This window comes from Hyalella azteca, unplaced genomic scaffold (genome assembly GCF_000764305.2).
Source record: "Hyalella azteca isolate HAZT.00-mixed unplaced genomic scaffold, Hazt_2.0.2 contig3116, whole genome shotgun sequence".
NCBI classification, from domain to species: Eukaryota; Metazoa; Arthropoda; class Malacostraca; order Amphipoda; family Hyalellidae; genus Hyalella; species Hyalella azteca.
In genome coordinates, this window is record NW_025933369.1 from 1 (window position 1) to 17932 (window position 17932).

At 34.3% G+C, this 17932-nt stretch overlaps 1 protein-coding gene across 3 annotated transcripts; it reads right to left on the reverse strand.

The window, feature by feature from the left end:
* Nucleotides 1-1401: 1401 nt before the first annotated feature.
* On the reverse strand, nt 1402-13785 carry LOC108672786. 3 transcript variants are annotated; one of them, XM_018160519.2, is made up of 11 exons: nt 13770-13785; nt 12615-12762; nt 8284-8331; nt 7262-7417; nt 6621-6881; nt 6156-6281; nt 5752-5841; nt 4721-4780; nt 3017-3169; nt 2501-2626; nt 1402-2164 (listed from the first exon to the last, which is right to left on the reverse strand). In XM_018160519.2, the coding sequence occupies exons 1-11, from the start codon at nt 13773-13775 to the stop codon at nt 2061-2063; spliced, it is 1278 nt and encodes a 425-aa protein (XP_018016008.1). In that variant the 5' UTR covers nt 13776-13785; the 3' UTR covers nt 1402-2060. The 3 variants fall into 3 exon arrangements, with proteins under 3 accessions (XP_018016008.1, XP_018016007.1, XP_018016009.1); XM_018160518.2 differs by having other exon boundaries at nt 4538-4780; XM_018160520.2 differs by lacking the exon at nt 4721-4780.
* Nucleotides 13786-17932: the final 4147 nt, after the last annotated feature.

Below are 17932 nucleotides of genomic sequence, written 5' to 3' on the forward strand. Positions count from 1 at the left end.
GAAGTTCATGAATACTAGCATAATAATTTATTGACAGAACGACTAAATTTACAGAAGAGACAGAAGAAAAATTACGTAGATTAATTTCATAATTTATCAAGAAAATGGTAAAAACTGAAAATTACCATCGGATTAGAACTATAAGCGATGTTTTGACAAGGTTTCTCCAGATTATATAAGATTACTCTAAATCATCGAATCGGGAAAGCCCGAAGAGGCTACTGATAAATTAAAAATCACTTTCGGACACAAGTACATCGCACTGCTGGTGTGACGTCGCACAGCTGCAAGAGGTGAATGGGCATGTAGGTTTCTTGAACGATAAATTCTTCCCCGGTGTTCAGCCATCCTGATGTAGGTAGACGTTAGGCGACGTCGTTGTGACGAACTCTGGTGGTCTACGACTGTACTATATAGAAAACCAGAAAGAAATAGCTTACTTATGTTTGAATAAGGGATAAATTTGAATATTAATATTGGCGAGTTTATTCGAAAGAATTTCTTAGTATGGATTTCACATCACTGAACAATTTTAGAAGAGCTAAAACAGGCAAAGTGTAAATAATATTTTTTCAGCTATATCAACCCTATGAACAACTTCAAAATATTGCTCAGACATGAACTTCCTTATTTGAGTTATACGGCAACCTTCGATCAACTGATGTTTTAAGTTAGGGTTATGGACCTGTTACTAACTCATTAACTACCCAAGCAATGTATGTCAGTGAAATTTAAATTATCATGCAATTTAAACCAAAATATGAATTGTATACTGTAAATACGCATAGATTGGAGGTAATATTAAATATTTCAGCTAATTTAAATTTTTTCTGAGTCATAATTGCAGTGGTTCATCATCGTTACTAATTTTGACAGAATTGTTCCGTTGATAATGCATGGAGATGTTATGTCAGTAGCAGAATAATATTCCAGACGTTGAAATTAGACAATAGAAAACTTATCATGAACGTCATAAATCTGCACGTTGCCAGTACAATGAATTTAATTATTAAAAGTCAAGTATTTTCAGATTCTAGCAGAGACCTTTTTTACAGATTCTAACAAGACTTTTTTCACACTCCCTACAGAACTACTGCCACACTCGACCACTCGGCCGTTTATTTCTTTCGTGCAAGTCTCCTGGAAAGAGTGCGGCGATTGAACGAAACAAGAAATATCTAATCAACAATCAAGAAGAGCATGTATTTTCATAAATAACTACGATTTTAAAAGACTTTAGCTCTAAAATCAAATAATTATTTAGTTTTTTCTTGAAAATTATAAATTTAAATAATTTCTATCAGTCTAACCTTGTTTTACCATCGAGAGATGCATGTGTATGTGCAATATTTTTTACAACATTTGTTCACTAGTTAATACAAGGGTAATAAACATGATAAGGTTTTTACATAATGTATTTATATAAATAAGAACGAACAGCAGGCAATGCAGAGGTACAAATGTTTTACGACAGCCACACAATCAAAGTATGGGAATTGTAAAGTTACTGAAGTGAATAAAGTGAAGAGATTCATGCCCCATTTAAATGTGTTAATGCTATTCTCAAGAGTTAAACTCTCGCAGGCTTGAGCGTTCGCAAACATGATTTAAAATACATATGCAATGTTGGAGCTTTTTATATATATCATGTAGAGTTTATTAACTGTCCATTTTATGTAAGCTTCGCAATTCAATCTAATTTTTCCCATTATGTTACTTATGAGAAATTTTTTATCAGAACATGATTAATGCAAAGAAATTCTTACATTTAGCTGGAATTAATTTACTGTGCCTAGCTTTGTTCATTAGTTAGAATAAATACATGATACTATGGACATTGCATTTACCTGACGATCTCTTTTTCTTCTGGAGAGTATTTTTTTCTTGTTTTTATTATGATTTTTTGATAAATTCAGAAATAACAGATCGAATATATATAAACATTGATTCGAAAAGTGGCCTAAATGTGAACTGGTTGCTACTAAAGCTAAAATGTTTAATCAGTTGCTTGTTAAATTTCACTAGAAATTATCAATAATTTACATCTGCTTTGACTTAAATTAACATAAGTTCTGGCGGAAATTGATGGCAAATCCGAGGTTTCTCCGGTCATTTCCTTCGTCGACGTCCGTCGTGACGTGGAGCACGTACGGCTGCGCTTTGGCTGCCCAGGCGAAACATTGTTGTTTAGATGGTATCAAATTAAATACAAAAACTAATAANAGCAAAAAATATCAGAATTTTTTTCACCGGAAAGTTATTCGTTTGATAACTTCAACGACTCTAACTTATCTCGAAAAAAATAGAATCGCAGATAACAAGCAAAAAATATCAGAATTTTTTTTCGCCGAAAAATTATTCGTTTGATAACTTCAACGACATTACAAATTCTAACTATTATTCACCTCGAAAAAAAAATTACAATCGCAAATTTCTGTCTCGCAATCATTAAATATCATTATCATACATCGAAGTTACGTGATTAAAAATTAGTCCCTACTTTTGACTTCCGGGAATTTTGTGCCGCAGTAGCGGACTGCGTGGATGGGCGCGTCGCTCGCCTCGTCAACAAAGACGCCTCCGTTGATGCTCACGTAATCCGTCACGCAATTCTCTACTCCAAATTCTGGTACAGCAGGAAACAAGAGTTAAATAGAACATCGATTGTTATAAAATTGCACAAAATTGTAATTAAATCAACCAGGGTAGATCACAAGGGTATAAATTTTCTATCAAAAGAAAGTATCGCAGCACAATATGAATACTATTCTGTAATTCATGTCGCATTTTGAAAAACTTTACGTTAAATAAAAAAAAATATTTACAAAAAAATATCGCTTCAGTTATTATGAGGGACACTCAGGTAAATGAATGGATCGTTTCGTCCAAATTGTTATTCACTTTCTGTACGTGACCCTGAAACGCAATTTTACCAGGCCAAAGAGTTCTTTATATTATATAGTTCCATTTTTACTTAATAATGATGATTTTTTCTGCTTCGAATAACGAAACTGACCGCTCTTGAGTTCTGAGGCCGGGACTGATCCATCACCACTCATTGTGAAGGAGTAAGCGCCGTGAGCTTTACTCTGCGTCCATGTAAGGTCGCAGTAGCCAACTTTTGCGTTGATACAGACTCCGTAGTTGAGGTTCTGGATTTGACGCATATCTGCAAGCGGATTAATTCTGATAGAATTATTTATTTATAGAAGTTGACGGTAAATTGTTTCCTGATTGGTGCAGGTTTTGTTTTTTTATGGTTTATTTCAAATAATATATTCCTAATCAGTATCATTGCATATGTCAGCATGGAAATGCAGCTTCCAAAGCGTTCATGTTTTCATGAGAATTAATGTTTTCAAAGTTTAAAGAAATTTGTCTAGAAACTTTTTGCATTTGTGTAGTTTGGCAGAAGCTGTTCTTTAATGCAGGTTTCATTGAAGACCAGAAAGTATTTCTAATTGACAATTTTCTTATTGTTTTTCTCTATTCGGCGAGTTAGGCTCTTGATAGGAAGTGAAAATCCAAATATCAGGTTTCCAAGGGACATTTTATTATAATTTTACGACGTTTTGAATGCAACTTCATTCATTATCAAGTGAAGGAAGAGTTTCGCTAATGTCATTCCAAAAATTCAAATTCAGTTGTTGCGAAACTCTTCCTCTACTTGATAATGAATGAAGTTGCAATCGAAACGTCGTAAAATTATAATAAAATGTCCCTTGTAAACCTGATATTTGGATTTTCACTTCCTATCAAGAGCCTAATTCGCCGAATAGAGAAAAACAATAAGAAAATTGTCAATAAGAAATACTCTCTGGTCTTCAATGAAACCTGCATTAAAAAATTTTTTGCAATGGGCGGTTTGTCATTTTAAAACAGAATAGCTCGAAACAATATGGATTAAAAAACATAAATATCATTATGAAAACCCTGTTTTTGAAACTTCTGTGTTTAGTGGTTTTGTTCGTATGAATTGAAAGTGTTGCAAAATTATGGATTATGTTATATGGGAAACCAGGAGCTTGAAAATCCCTGTGAAAACGTAACTCAAATTGCTTCAACTTGAAATTTTTTCGCTTTTGTTGTCCTCGGGAGAACTTCCATCGTTGTGGTGTAACTAAAAAAAACTCTAATCTGTCGGTTATTAACATCCATCTCACGAACCACGTCTATTTTCCAGTGCAGCCCAGAAAATATTGAAGCTTATGTATTTGCAGCAGTAGCTAAAGATCATCCTTACAATTTTAGTCGAGTGTTAATTTGCATCAAGTAATTTTTGTATGTACAATGCTCGTTGCATATGACTTAGAAATTGTGAAGAGACCAAATAAACCTTTAGATTGAACATGCAGTGCTCCTAATGCAGAACGGCTTAAATTTAACATCATGCAATTGAGAGGAAACATGTTATGTTTAACGAGTGAGTTGTTTTGCAGGAAATTTATTGTTTGAACTTATCGGGCGTGTGTGGTTCCAGGTAAGATTTGCTGTTAGTAAAGCAATTTTTGTGTGGTTAGTATCAAGAATACCGCACCTTGTTCATACGTTCTCCTTGATCGCTGAGTACGGACTTTATTGTTTGACACTGATTCATCGTTCTCTTGTTCTGATAGTTCTAAAATGTGTTTGTTTTTCAGTTCTATGAATTCCTCCCTACTGAGTAGAACGTTTGAAGAAGATTCGTGCTGACTAGTCTTTATATCGTTTTTGGTTGAACCTGGTCTTAGAGGTTGAGAAGTTCGGCGAGTTGTGGATGTTCTGCTCCAGTACGATGGACCTGCGAACAGTGCAACCATGAAACCGTGACTGCCAAGTCTTCATGTTATTTGTACAGTCTGTTAAATAAATAGATGTTTTTTTTGTGTTTAAAAGCAATGTCACAGAAGAAGTCCTGATATTACACTTGTTCATTGGGAGTTAAGTTGTTCTCTGGATTCTAAAAACTTAAATATACGTAAAACTTTATTGGTGGCTGTTATAAATAGCAACAATTGTACTAAATATGTTTAATTTTTGTAATAATGTTTTCATTATTCTTAACAAAATTTAAAATTATGAATTGAAATCGTATGAATGAGTGTCGACTCATGAATTTGTATGTATTGTTATGAAGCCAAACTATAATATTTGTAATGTGTGCACCAGTTGTACTCTAGTAGAAAAATTACTAAGTTATGAAGTACAATACTTCTTGGCATGGTTACCCAAATAATTCAAAATCACGAGCATTGACCTTAAAATAAGTCAAATTTAGGTTGTTTGTATGTTAATTTTTTGTAATTATTGACAAATAGTAAAGAAAAAAAAGTTGGTTATGTCAGATGCTCTCTTTACTAAACGAAGATGAAATGTCAAAAACATGTTTAGCTATGTGTTGATATGTAAATGACAAATTAAATTCATTTTTAAACCAAGAAAAAATGTAACGCACAATATCCAGTTAAAACAATGTTGATGGCGCGAATACTTGTAATTTGTGGCATTCGTTCCATAACCAATTTCGATCTGTAGTTGGAAATTTACAATGTATGCTAATAACACAACAATATTAACTTATATAAATTCTATCAGTTCAAATTGAAAAAAGACTGATCAATATAAAAACTAGGTTAAATTTTTTGGGAATAATTTACAGTTAAGAATGATTTTAATTTTTATTATGCTTGCACTTATCCCGCAAAAATTAAGGAAAACGTTCAGCTGAAATGTTAGTCAATGTTTACTCGAGACATTTTTTTTCAAACTTACCTTCATCATCAGGAGGATCGATTCCTTTGAAGTTCATACTCTTTACCATGCCTGAGGTCTCATTGAAGAACTGCAAGCAGCCTGCAGGAGCTGTTGAGTTGGAATATACATAAGATCATACGTTAATTTAAATCATAGATATGGATAACTGTAAAATAGTATGAACGGTGCGAGCAACACTTTATATAAAAATTTAATCTGATAATATGGGAACTTGTACATATACAGTACAACTATTACGGTACTAAACTAAACAGGTACATACTGGTAGGTTTATAGTTTAGAGCCAACTAAATTACATTCGTTCTTAGCTCATCGTGGAAGTAAGATTACAGCCTTCGATCGTCAGAAGTTTTATTTCTACATAGTAAATTACGGAGTATTTAATGTTGTGAATTATTTACCTCGGTACGGGGAATTGCAATCAATCTGAGTCACTTTGATGTTCCAGTCTCTCTTCATGTCCAGAGTCTTCGACGTATCCATCGTTAAGATGATCGGACCGCCGCCAGGCTCGGCATTAATGTAAACTGAAACACATTATTGTCTTGAATAAATGAGAATTAAATAAATCAATATCCTAATATAATCCAAATTGTATAAATTAATTCCTATCTCAGGTCTGGTTGCGAGATTTTCTTTCGTCATCTTGGAATGTTCATGAATGATGAAGAATGTTCATATTTGCACACGACGAACACATTACTAGCCTGTACCGCTCTCGCTATGCTACCTCGTGAATTTTTCTGAATTTTTTTTTGCACATGTTCGACAACCTTCAACATAATTCAAATCTTATAAAAATATCCAACTTAATTTTTACGAATTGAACAACAATTAGATAATTTTTGTCGCTTTTCAATACTCACTGTGCTGCCCAGTCAAATCTCCGCAGAGTTTAGGCGCATGCGAGCCTCCAGTGACGCCAAAGAAATCCTCGGTACAGTCAGAGGACGGGTCTGGTTGGGCGATGTTGAAGGAGTCGAAGTCCAGTCTGTACTGACAGATGTTGTTATGTCGAGGGTTCACCGTTAGCTTGCACTCACCAACACCAGGACTTGTCGTCGTGAAGGTTTTGCTCACGAAGTGGCTTACCATCATGTTTGTGGTGCCCGTGCAGCTCTGACTGACTGCAAACATCAACAAAACAGTTAAATTTGATAAGTGTAAGTTTGTAACGAAAAATTTTATAATAATTAGTCAATAGTTATTAGTTACTTGATTATTATTTGCGTTTGACAACTATTTAATTATCGTTAAATCGATATGTTACACGGTACCTAATATGCATGCGATGGGAATATTTTATCTAAAATATTACCTTTTCTATAAACCAGTTACGAAACTAATTTTGAATATGGAACATCTATGATCGATGGATGCTTCTAGAAACACAGAATCATCCCGTGAAATATAACTAATTTAATTTTTACGTCACATGAAAAGTTCAAGAATCGGCAACAGGCTATGGGCCTATTTTTTCAATGCCATATGTGATCGTATGACTCACAGACACAACATGTTCCGAGGCCGCCCCCGCAAGAGCCGTATCCTTCGCCTCCGTAGTAAGGACAGTCAGCTAGCCGCATGCACAAGCCGGTCTTGTAAATATCGTCCTCGGAGGTCTTGCATACCAGGGGGTCTGATCCAATCGCAGGGAACAGGACTGAAGACAAGACGAAAAATAAAATAATTGAAACGTTTGTTGTGATTCATGACCGAAAAGTGAAGTTAAAATAACAACTCTAAATACGACTGAATATAAAAGTGTTCGAAAGTTAAAACGGAAACACTGTAATGATGGCAAGACGGAATATATAAGAATTTATAGATCTTTAATTATACTATTATTTGTTGAAGACATGTCGCTAAAACTAAACCAAGTTTATACGAAGTAACTAAAATCCCAATTAAAGCCATAAATTTAATTTTCAATGAATAAGTCGTGGGATCAATGAGTGCTCTAATATTTATTCATGCAAATCTTGATAAAAATCTCAAGCCTTGTTGCTGTAGGTGAGCTACCACCACAGCCGCGTACAGTTCAAGTCAGCGGGACGTTGCTATTGAAAAGATGTCGCCTTAAAGAGCGATACAGATGTCATGCCCGATAATTGCTGGCACACTAACATCGATATAGCAGATGTTCTCACTTCATAATTAGTAAACATGACTATATGCAACATTTCAGCATGTATGCCTTTAAATTTGTGCAACGATACTGAAACAAAAATAGCGTTAAATAAAAACTTAACTTAATTTACTTCTTACTTGACGAATTAAAATGACGATGAAAAATAATTCCTTAGCAAATGTGCTATTAGAAAATTTTTTTTCTAAAAATGCAGGTGTTTGTATCTACAACTCAGTAACAATAAATCTACTGTCATTCACCCAATTGCATATAACTAACTAATAAAGTTGTTATAACCAACTATTAAAGCTAAAAATGGGTAGGAATTACCAACGTCAGACAGGGCACCTGCGCAAGAACATATTCTATAGAGCTACTTTTTGTTCTCTATCACCCACCTGACATGGCTTCGTTGACGCTCGACTCGCCGAACCAGTAGTAGGGAGCTGCCGGAGAAAACAGAGAAATTAGACCAAATTGCCTCGTTAATGAGGACCAGAGTCTTTCTAGTAGATATTTATTGGCAGAGTTTTTACTCTAGAATTCAGATTATTCAGAATTTTTTAATGAGTTTGATTTGATGATGTTTTGATGATGTCATACACCTGGCTCGAATTCTTAAGAATCGAACACGAAAATTATTCAGTGTTGTTGATTTGTTTAGCTCAGATTAGGGTTGAGTTTATTTCGAATTGAAAGCTTTAAAAATGAGTTCTAATTATAAATTAATGGCCCGCTTGAAATAAAAATGACTTCATGGGACTGTGTCATCAAATTTTGCTGTTGGGATGAAGATCCTCTACAATGAAGCCATGATTATCAATGTTTAAAAATTGTACAAAGAGAGTTAAATTATTATCAAATGTGCTTCTAATTATTCAAGTGTTCTTACACAGTTTCATACGATATTGCATACTTCCAGTACCTATATCTGCGGAAGTTTATTCCTTCGGTCCGGTATTCAAAAGGCCGGAGGACTGGTAACCTGTAAAGTGACCTATTTGTTGCCTAGTATGTAGGACACCTTCGTTACCTCAGGATAAATCCTTCGACTGGAGCCCGTTGGAACTTTTGCTACTCCTACGGCAGAAACATTTTTTTTCAGGTCATGCCGTGGCAAAAACTTGACCAGCGCTAAACAATAAAAACCATAGTTGGCTGGTTGCAAAGCCGGATGACCGACTGAGACAGAAACTCTCCCCTGGAAAACTTAAAGTTTTTGTCCAAATTCCGCCCAGTGTCGCCGAGAATTGGAAAACAGGATTCTAAACTTATCGTTCGATGCTGGTTCGTCTGGACGAAAGTTGTACATCAGTCATAAAACTTTTGAATTTTTGTACATTCAAAATTTGAAAATATTGCCTAAGTATATAAAATATATGAACGAGTTATTGAAAAATAATTTGTTTATTGAAAACAAAAAATATCATCACCAGATTTGACTTTTTATCCTGCTGAGAAATTATATCCCTCATTTCAAATTCACAGTGCACAGAACTATGTCGTGGGATAGAAATTTTAGGTTGAATGAGTTCGTTAATATCCGGATAAGTTATTTAAAAATATTATTAATTTGCCCAATTCCATAAATCTAGCAAGAATCGTGACTAGAAAGCCGCGCTCATCCATATATACATGATTCAGACAATAATGCAGTAAGTGCCAAATGAATCAGCAATTCTAAAGCCTGATCGGGAGTTAAGCTTTCCTTCTCGTCAAATTTGACACTTGAGTGTGAAAATCATGGATGGAATACTGAGAGATCCCTTACAATAGCACTGCAAATCAAAGAATTTAGAGGTCTTTAATCGCGACCGAGAATTTTAATAATACGGGAAGATTGGTCGACTATATTGAGCTCATTAAAGTATCCGACTTCAAGTGAAATTCTATTAAGAAATGTCGCTACATCAATGTAAAACTATGTCATATGAACCCATGCAACATTCAAGGCTAGGCCACCACTTAAAGCATTAATAATTTGAATTGACGTCCAACTCTAGTACAAAATATAAATGCATCCGATGAAGTTTGATGAGTGAAGACTATCCAATGAATCGTGGTTACTTTGTAAAAAAGTTATTTGAATTTATTTCTTAAGATGAACATCAAAAAACATTGGAAAATAGTCTAGTTTCTCCGAGAAAAGAAGTTAGAAATGCAGTATAAGCAATTTCAGCACATAAAATAGCTTTGTACTCATAACGTAGTGCATATAATAACATGGAAATTTTTCAAATATACTATAGAGATGATTAATTAATCATTATCTATCCTGCGAATAGACATTCCTAAATCCTCTAATTTAACGTTAGACACCGCAAATTGAAATTGGAGATTTATTTGAAAAATAACGAAAGATGTGTCAAATTACATAACAATTTCTCGCAATGCCTACAGCGCAATGACAATCGTGTTTCAATCAATAAATTTACATGTTGTTTATTGCCCTTAAATCACTTATTCGCTTATTTATTCCCGTTAACTGAGAGAAAGTTTTTCCCATTCACTTAATTTCAATAATGCAAGAAAATGCGGCCATTCTATAACTTCGGTAGAAAGGTGGGATTAACGCTCATAAAAAAGATGTTTATATGACAAACGTGTGCTACTTACGGGTTCGCATATTGAGGACGCAATAAGACCAGTTGCTAACTCGGATATATTTTTTTAAAGGTGCTGAGGGATTAGACAAGCTACCGGCACTTAAATTTAGGCAATAAAAATGTGAAATTATGAATTATTGTTACTGTCAATAGTTTCTTATAAATGTCTAATAATCCTTCATTTCATTAAATGAAGGACTAATTCCAATCTTATACTAAATCTCTCTGCAAGGAAAGAAGAGATCAAATATTAGCTTTAAAATAATAAAAAGCTTGTTAAACTCAGATGCTCGATAAATGAAATATCATATGTTTTTTATTCAGAGTATGAAATTATCTCGCCTTTATCTCTGTTCAATTCAATTACATTACCATCTGGATCGTCGAATATTTATTTCCTTTTCAAGGAAGTAATTTACATTGATCGTGCACTTACTCGACTGTACATCGTATTCAGGTAACAAAAATACCATAAAGTATTGGTAAATGAACATTCGCGGAAATAATGGAATTCGTGTATTGTCCAGATAATTTTATTATTCAGTTAATATCAGACTACCTGAAAAATTTATGAAAGAATTTATTCGTAAAGTACCCAAACGAAAAGTATTGCGCTACTCTCACGACTGCAATCGAAATCACCGACAGTTCGAGGAGTTTACTAATTCATTCAGAACAAGCAACTGGTGAGAAAACATTCCTAGCGAGAAATTAATTTTTTTCTTTAAACTAATGTATTAAAGCCATTTATAGATAACTTGTTGATAAATATAAATAGAACAAATTTGCTATAAATGAGCTACGGAAGTATAATGTCCGTTTCACGTTTCGCATTCATGAGGAATTTCGCCTAAATATTCTTGTGTAATGAGTGAAATTCTTTGTATTGAGTGCAGGCAGCTCGGTATGCCTGAGTCTGTTCCAGTCATGCCCCCAAGCCTGGAGACGGCAAAGCAACGGTGTATTTTTTTTCATCCAGCCGGCTGGCTTAGAAGCCTTACGAAAATGTATTGTCGGTCTAATTTTTAATTTGCATGGAGAGAGATGCATGCTATACACATTCTTTTGTTCATTGTTACTTGCAAGATGAAGTTATAAATAATCTTAGAGTCATTGTCACAGGCATAATGCATGTTATAGTTACTCTTTATTTCACCGTCATGATCAATATACAAGCTACTGATACACCTTCTCACTGTCATATGTGATCAAATTTGCAGTTCTCTTCAATAAACATAATATTTCTCACATGTATCTAATGAACTTAAATTTCTCAACTAGATGATATCACAATTATTTTAGCTCCAAGTCATGCATTGGTAGTACTTCGGGGTTTGATTTAACTATCAGTTTGGCCGAAGATATATATCCAGTGATACTAACATCTAGGAGTCTATGAGTTTGAAGGTATGTTTGTAAAATGTTTGAACTGTGTTATTGAGCGATGCTGAATATCTGTGTAAGGATTATCATGAATTGTGCATAAAACAGCCATTCTCTAATCCAAATAATTCATTTAAGTTGCGTTAGCACACGTTTCAATTGGCTTAAATAATTAAGGTGCTCACCCTGACCACATCATGGGATGGATGATCTTCGTGTTTATGGAAATTCAGTTCCGTCGCATAGATCACCGCATTGCGTTGTGTGGATTATAGGGTACGAACGATTTAGAATATCTGGGGTTCCCCAAAGTCAAATTTCTAGCCCCGGTAATATCGCAACACGACTTGTATCACAACTTTTATCGCGTTCCATGTTCGAAATAAATTATTTTACTTCCTGGTCATACCTTATGTGCAATACTAATTTTACGTAACCATTTTTTACCTTTGTATATTGTTTTGTTTACAGAAACAGATTTTATAAAGAAAATGGAACGAAAAATCGTGTATTCAAATCTTTTGCCTAACGAATATACGTAACAACACGCATTTTTTTCATTTCTGCTTCATTTTTTTTGGCCACTATGTGCCAACTCTTGTTCTCTTCCTCTCTTTCCCAGTGCCACCGCACCACCACAAACACACACCCATAAATTAACAACTTTTAATAACAACATAAAAAACTTAACAACATAAATAAACAACTTTTATAAATATTAATACCAATATTAGACTCACACCATGGTGACTGTGAGGCAGGTTCAGTGCCTGAAGGACCGACTCCGGTCTGCCTCGCCGTGCCGACGTCGTCTTCTCGCCAGACGCTCGCCGCTGCACCGGCCACCAGCGCCCACGTCAACACTGCTCGGATCGTCACACGCCGGCTCTGCGAGACATCAACAGAAATTATTATTATTTATAATCAAGATTCCAAAACAATTTGGAATTATTTCATACCAATGTGTAAACATTGAATATCAAATGGAATATTTACAGTATATTATTTTTACTTAGCATCACTCGCGATTTTTCCTTTTGCGATGAAGATAATGATTTTTCCTTATCTTCATCGAATTAAGAGAGGAATTAATAATGCGGTCAAAAAAATTAACAATGCGGCCAGGAAAAATAATGCGATCAAAGTCAGGAATTAATAATGCGGCTTTGTTATGTTACAATGATAACGAACCGTCTATCCTCCACAGTATCACATCAATGAAAATTTATTTCAACAGTTTTTACTGCCTTCTGAGCCATGCATGCTTAGCCGTAACACAAACGCCGTAATTTTACAATTAAAAATTAAAAAGATGATTAATGATCTTGATTTCGTACTTCTGAAAGGAGTACGTATAAAATCATCCAATTATTATGATATTCTTTAAAGTTTTTATTTTTATGCATTGTTCAGGCTTGAAATTAAATGTATGTATGAATATTTAACTAGGAATGCTAGGTTTATAATTTATGCAAAACATTGGTTCGAAATCGGCGAAGCACTGAGAGTTGTTTACAATAGTTGATAAGATTACAAGGGAAAACATTTTCAAGTGCTTTTATCGTGGCTTTTGTTCATTAAAGAGCCGATTAAAGCGTCAATCATTTCTTTTCACGGATCAGTAGTGAAGGTAATACCGTTAATACCTCTTAAACTGGTAGTATGTTGCCTGTTTAATGCACGCTGACGAAAAAAATAATCTTTATGTGGCAATATTTTTAACCACATAGAATGAATGGAAACTAAAAATTGTCAATGGGCTTATTGACAATTGGGCAACGGAAATGCTATATATATATATATATATTTTGGTAACTGTCACTGCATTTCACAATGATTGTTCCGTCACTGCATAGCCTCAGCGTAATGAACTTGAAACGTTTGTCGTTACCAACCTCCATTTGTGCGTTGAGACGAAGATCTGCGTGTAAATGGGTCACAGAGAAGCTTTTATACCTACTTACGGCACACAGCTGAAGTTTCAACTTTTTTCCGGAGTTACTCGTGCTCAGACTGTATTTTCGCCGGAGCATGCGTGCGAATATTTTGTTGTACTGCATTCGCTCTCACTGAATCGTTTCCTGTTATTTATTAAGCCAACTGTCGTATTTCTTCCTACTCATGTTTTGGTTAAGTTCATGTCCAATTGAAAAGTTTTTTTTAGCGGAAATACTCGAAAATTTTAAAGTATTCGTCTTTTTTTGGCTGGCACAATTCGCTAACATCGTCCGGTCTCTTCCATGTGCAATTACTGCAAGTTAATATAAAATTTTACGAATAAATCTTTTGAGCTGGACCTGTAATTTTCAAGTTTTTATAATCAGAGTTTAAGTGATGGAATATTGTTATATGCTTCCATTTTCTCTGATCTGCCGAAAAGAATGCATAACTTTGAATTTCATAAACAAATTTGTGTGAATCACATTCAAACTAAACAAATAGCGAGAAAATTACTTCAGTATCCTACTCACCTATTAACAATAACGTTATAATGTTCGACTAAGGGCTTCTACTCGAATAAATTTTCTAGTGTACTAAACCTGACCTGAATTACGCCCGCGAAATGAATGCCCCAACTTTCATTTCATGAATGTGACAAAGTAAAGCCCCGCTGCGCGCTGCCGTAGAATTTAGGGTATAGCTTCTTTCTACGAGCGGTTACGCATCTCTGAATCTCAACATCACAATGGCATATATATTAGATTCTGATATCAGTGAGAGTTCAAAAATCTAAACCTTATTTAGATTTCGGATTGATTCTATATGAGGTTAACTAAATTCCCTTGCATGTAGAAACATTTACATTTTTAATGTAAAACATTATTTTACACATAAATGTTGCAGCAAATGCTTGCTCAAGCAGTACGCATATTGCTATCATGAACGGTAACAATTTGAATGGTTCAGTGCATACGAAAGAACGGAGAAATAAGTGCTTAATCTCATCTTGTCGCAATATTTATAAATGGCATGTGCTAGTAAAAAATATATAGGTATAAGATATAAGAATCATGATACTGGGTTTGCTTTTCCACTCTAAATAAACTAAATATGTAGGAAAGTGTGTCATTCAATATCTTAATTTCGGTGAAAAAGTATCAGTGAAAACTTGTGCTTGATGATTTCAGAAACTGGTAAAATATGTTCCTGGTTGGAATGTTGGTTGAATGTTTAAAATGAGACAAGCTACGTTTGTAATATTTACGAGCTGATGAAATATTGTTGAAGTATTCATAACATGAGCGGGCTAAATGCTCGGCCTCCTCAATAAATGTATTTAAAATTATCTCGCGTTAATACCGTAAATTATTTATTTTTCATCACTTCATCCACTTAAGCCGTATCATGACGTTTGCAGTTGTGATAGTTGTTGGCATGACTTTTCATTTGTGCCCGCTCTTTCAATGAACGAATTCCATGTAGTTTTTAAAGCTAATATATCAGATTTCTCGTCGAAACATCACAGATGGCATCAAGATTAAAGTCAAAATACTTATTAGTTACTTTTTTTATTTTCTATCTCTGGTCATCGTATCATCTGTAGAATTATTTAATACTTATTCTGCCTCATTTTGCTATAGGTGCTCTCATAACTATCAATAATTCAATATTCATAATTATAATTAGATTGATACCTACTAATTTCTACGGACAAGTAGCAATAGCGTAAATTCGTAATTCAAAACGCGTAAGTTAGAGATGCTGTCCAATCATCAGGAGTTTAATGTTATCGTCGAATCATGAAATAAATTACCCGTTCTATTATTGTATACGCCCAAAGTATTGAGAGCGTTTTTATACACGCGCCTCAAATTAAGAGAAATCCCTGAAAAAAAAATTGGGGTAAATTGGGAGATTCGACTTCGAGGCACCAGGGCTTTCACTGCGGCCTTGCCGAACTTTTTTGGTGCTCTATAATCAGGGCACTCTTTTTGATTGAGGTTTCAAATAAGCGCTCAATTCAAAATTTAGATATAAATTAAAGCGAACACTTCATGGCTATGACATCAAGCATATGCACACTTTATAATTAATATATTAAAATTGCATGCACTCTGTGATTGAGATAAAAAGAGTGCGCATATAAATTTTATGATTAGGTTAGCAATTGAATACGCACTTAATTTATGACGAAGATAACAGACGTTCACAAAATTTAGGATTGAGATTTAAACGTGCCGACACTTTATGATTATGATATCATATATGCGTACACTTGATAATCAAGATATCAAACGAGCGAACACTCGAGGGAAAATGGTATCGAATGTAGTTAGAGCTTTCGAATTAAATGGTTATTCCAAATGAACGCATAATTAATGTTAAAAATTTCAAATGAACGAACAATTTCTGATTAAGCTCTTTATTTGCCAATATGCGCATTGTGGAAAACGAAGCAATGAAGCTCTTCGCGATATAGTTTTTTTTATCTCTGTTAATTTTCGTGTGTTTAGTGATTTAAATGTTAAGCGAATTATTTTGCAGGAAGAACTATTATGATTGATGCATAAAATTATTTTTCGGGTGATACATTTCAATCAAGTAAATCTTGTGTTATAATGTATAGATCTACCAAATCCCAAATGACTGTAAGTACCTGCGGCGGTACTATCAAAACTCACCCAAGTACACGTAGCGGTCGTTTTCTCGTCTGTGATTGGTGGACTTAGTTTTAAGTGCTGTCATTGATTGGATGACTGAGTTACAAGCTCTCAACTATTTTTGACATTATGGACCCTGGACCCAATCTACGATGCTTGTGAGGTCCGGAGTTCAACAGTCAATTCGGTTCAGTGGGCCTGGTGGCAAGAGCCCAGATATATGGGGTGCAAAAACTTCGTTTTCTCCTAAAGCCGGATACGGATAGTTGCGCCAGAATCTTAGGAACAGTATACTGGATGAAAGCTTTCGACGAGAATAATAATACGCTGTTTCTCAGGGTTTGGAGACTTGGGATGCAAATATTTAGGCGTAGTTTGATTTTATGAATGAAACAAATGCATATTTCAACAATAGTATATATTCACCGCAGTCTGTATTTTTTCACTAAATAGTTCTGCACATGTGTACAGTTATTCTAAAAACATATTTTGGTGTTCTATACGCGTATAAAACATTAGCTGAAATGAAAATTGTGAATACCCATTAATCTTACAAATAGAAGTAGAATAATCGTTTATGTCCTACAATCCATTCATTGATTAGAACATCAATTAATGCATACCGTGATGTTTAATGCATACCATCGAAAGTTTTTTTCTTCGTGATTACTTTATATTGGAAATCATCTACGCTTAATATGTTTGTCGTTAGCTCCTGTTGTAAAATACCTTAGTTGACACTCTAAACAATTTCGCCTTTAATATTTTTTCTAGGCATTTTTTTCGACGGCCAATAAATAATAGCGATCGGGATAGCTGAGGTTCTCATAGACGCGAGGTTGAATTCACGTATCATAATATCCCTAATATATTTACCGCGATAAAAAATTTGAATTTGTTCTGTATTAGAACTAGAATATAAAACGCGGGAATTTATTCAAAGTTTCTCGTTTTCGTTTCTTGACTAAAATATATCATTTTAATCGCCGACTATTAAATATATTAGGGATATTATGATACGTGAATTCAACCTCGCGTCTATGAGAACCTCAGCCATCCCTATCGCATTTCTTTATAGGCCGTCGAAAAAAAATTCCTATGAGAAAAATTCAGTTCAAAATTGGGGATGAAATCAGTTGAACTATGGAAATTCATTCTGCGTCCTATGATTATAATCGTTGTCGGCTATTCGGTTGTCGGCTATTCAACATATAGTTCAATCTTGATATATTATTTTATTGTGGATGAGATCGAGCAATTTTGTGTTTGGAAAAAGAACAAGTAATTGACGAGTTGTCGGTTTTAGTTCAGCTCAAATATTTTAAATTATTTTTCGAATGAAAATGTTCTAATTTTATAACGTAAAATATCTTTCATTGATATCATTGTTCGTGATAGCGATAAAAAAAATTGTAGATGAAATAGTTTAATCTCATAGGTTGGATTAAAACTACAAA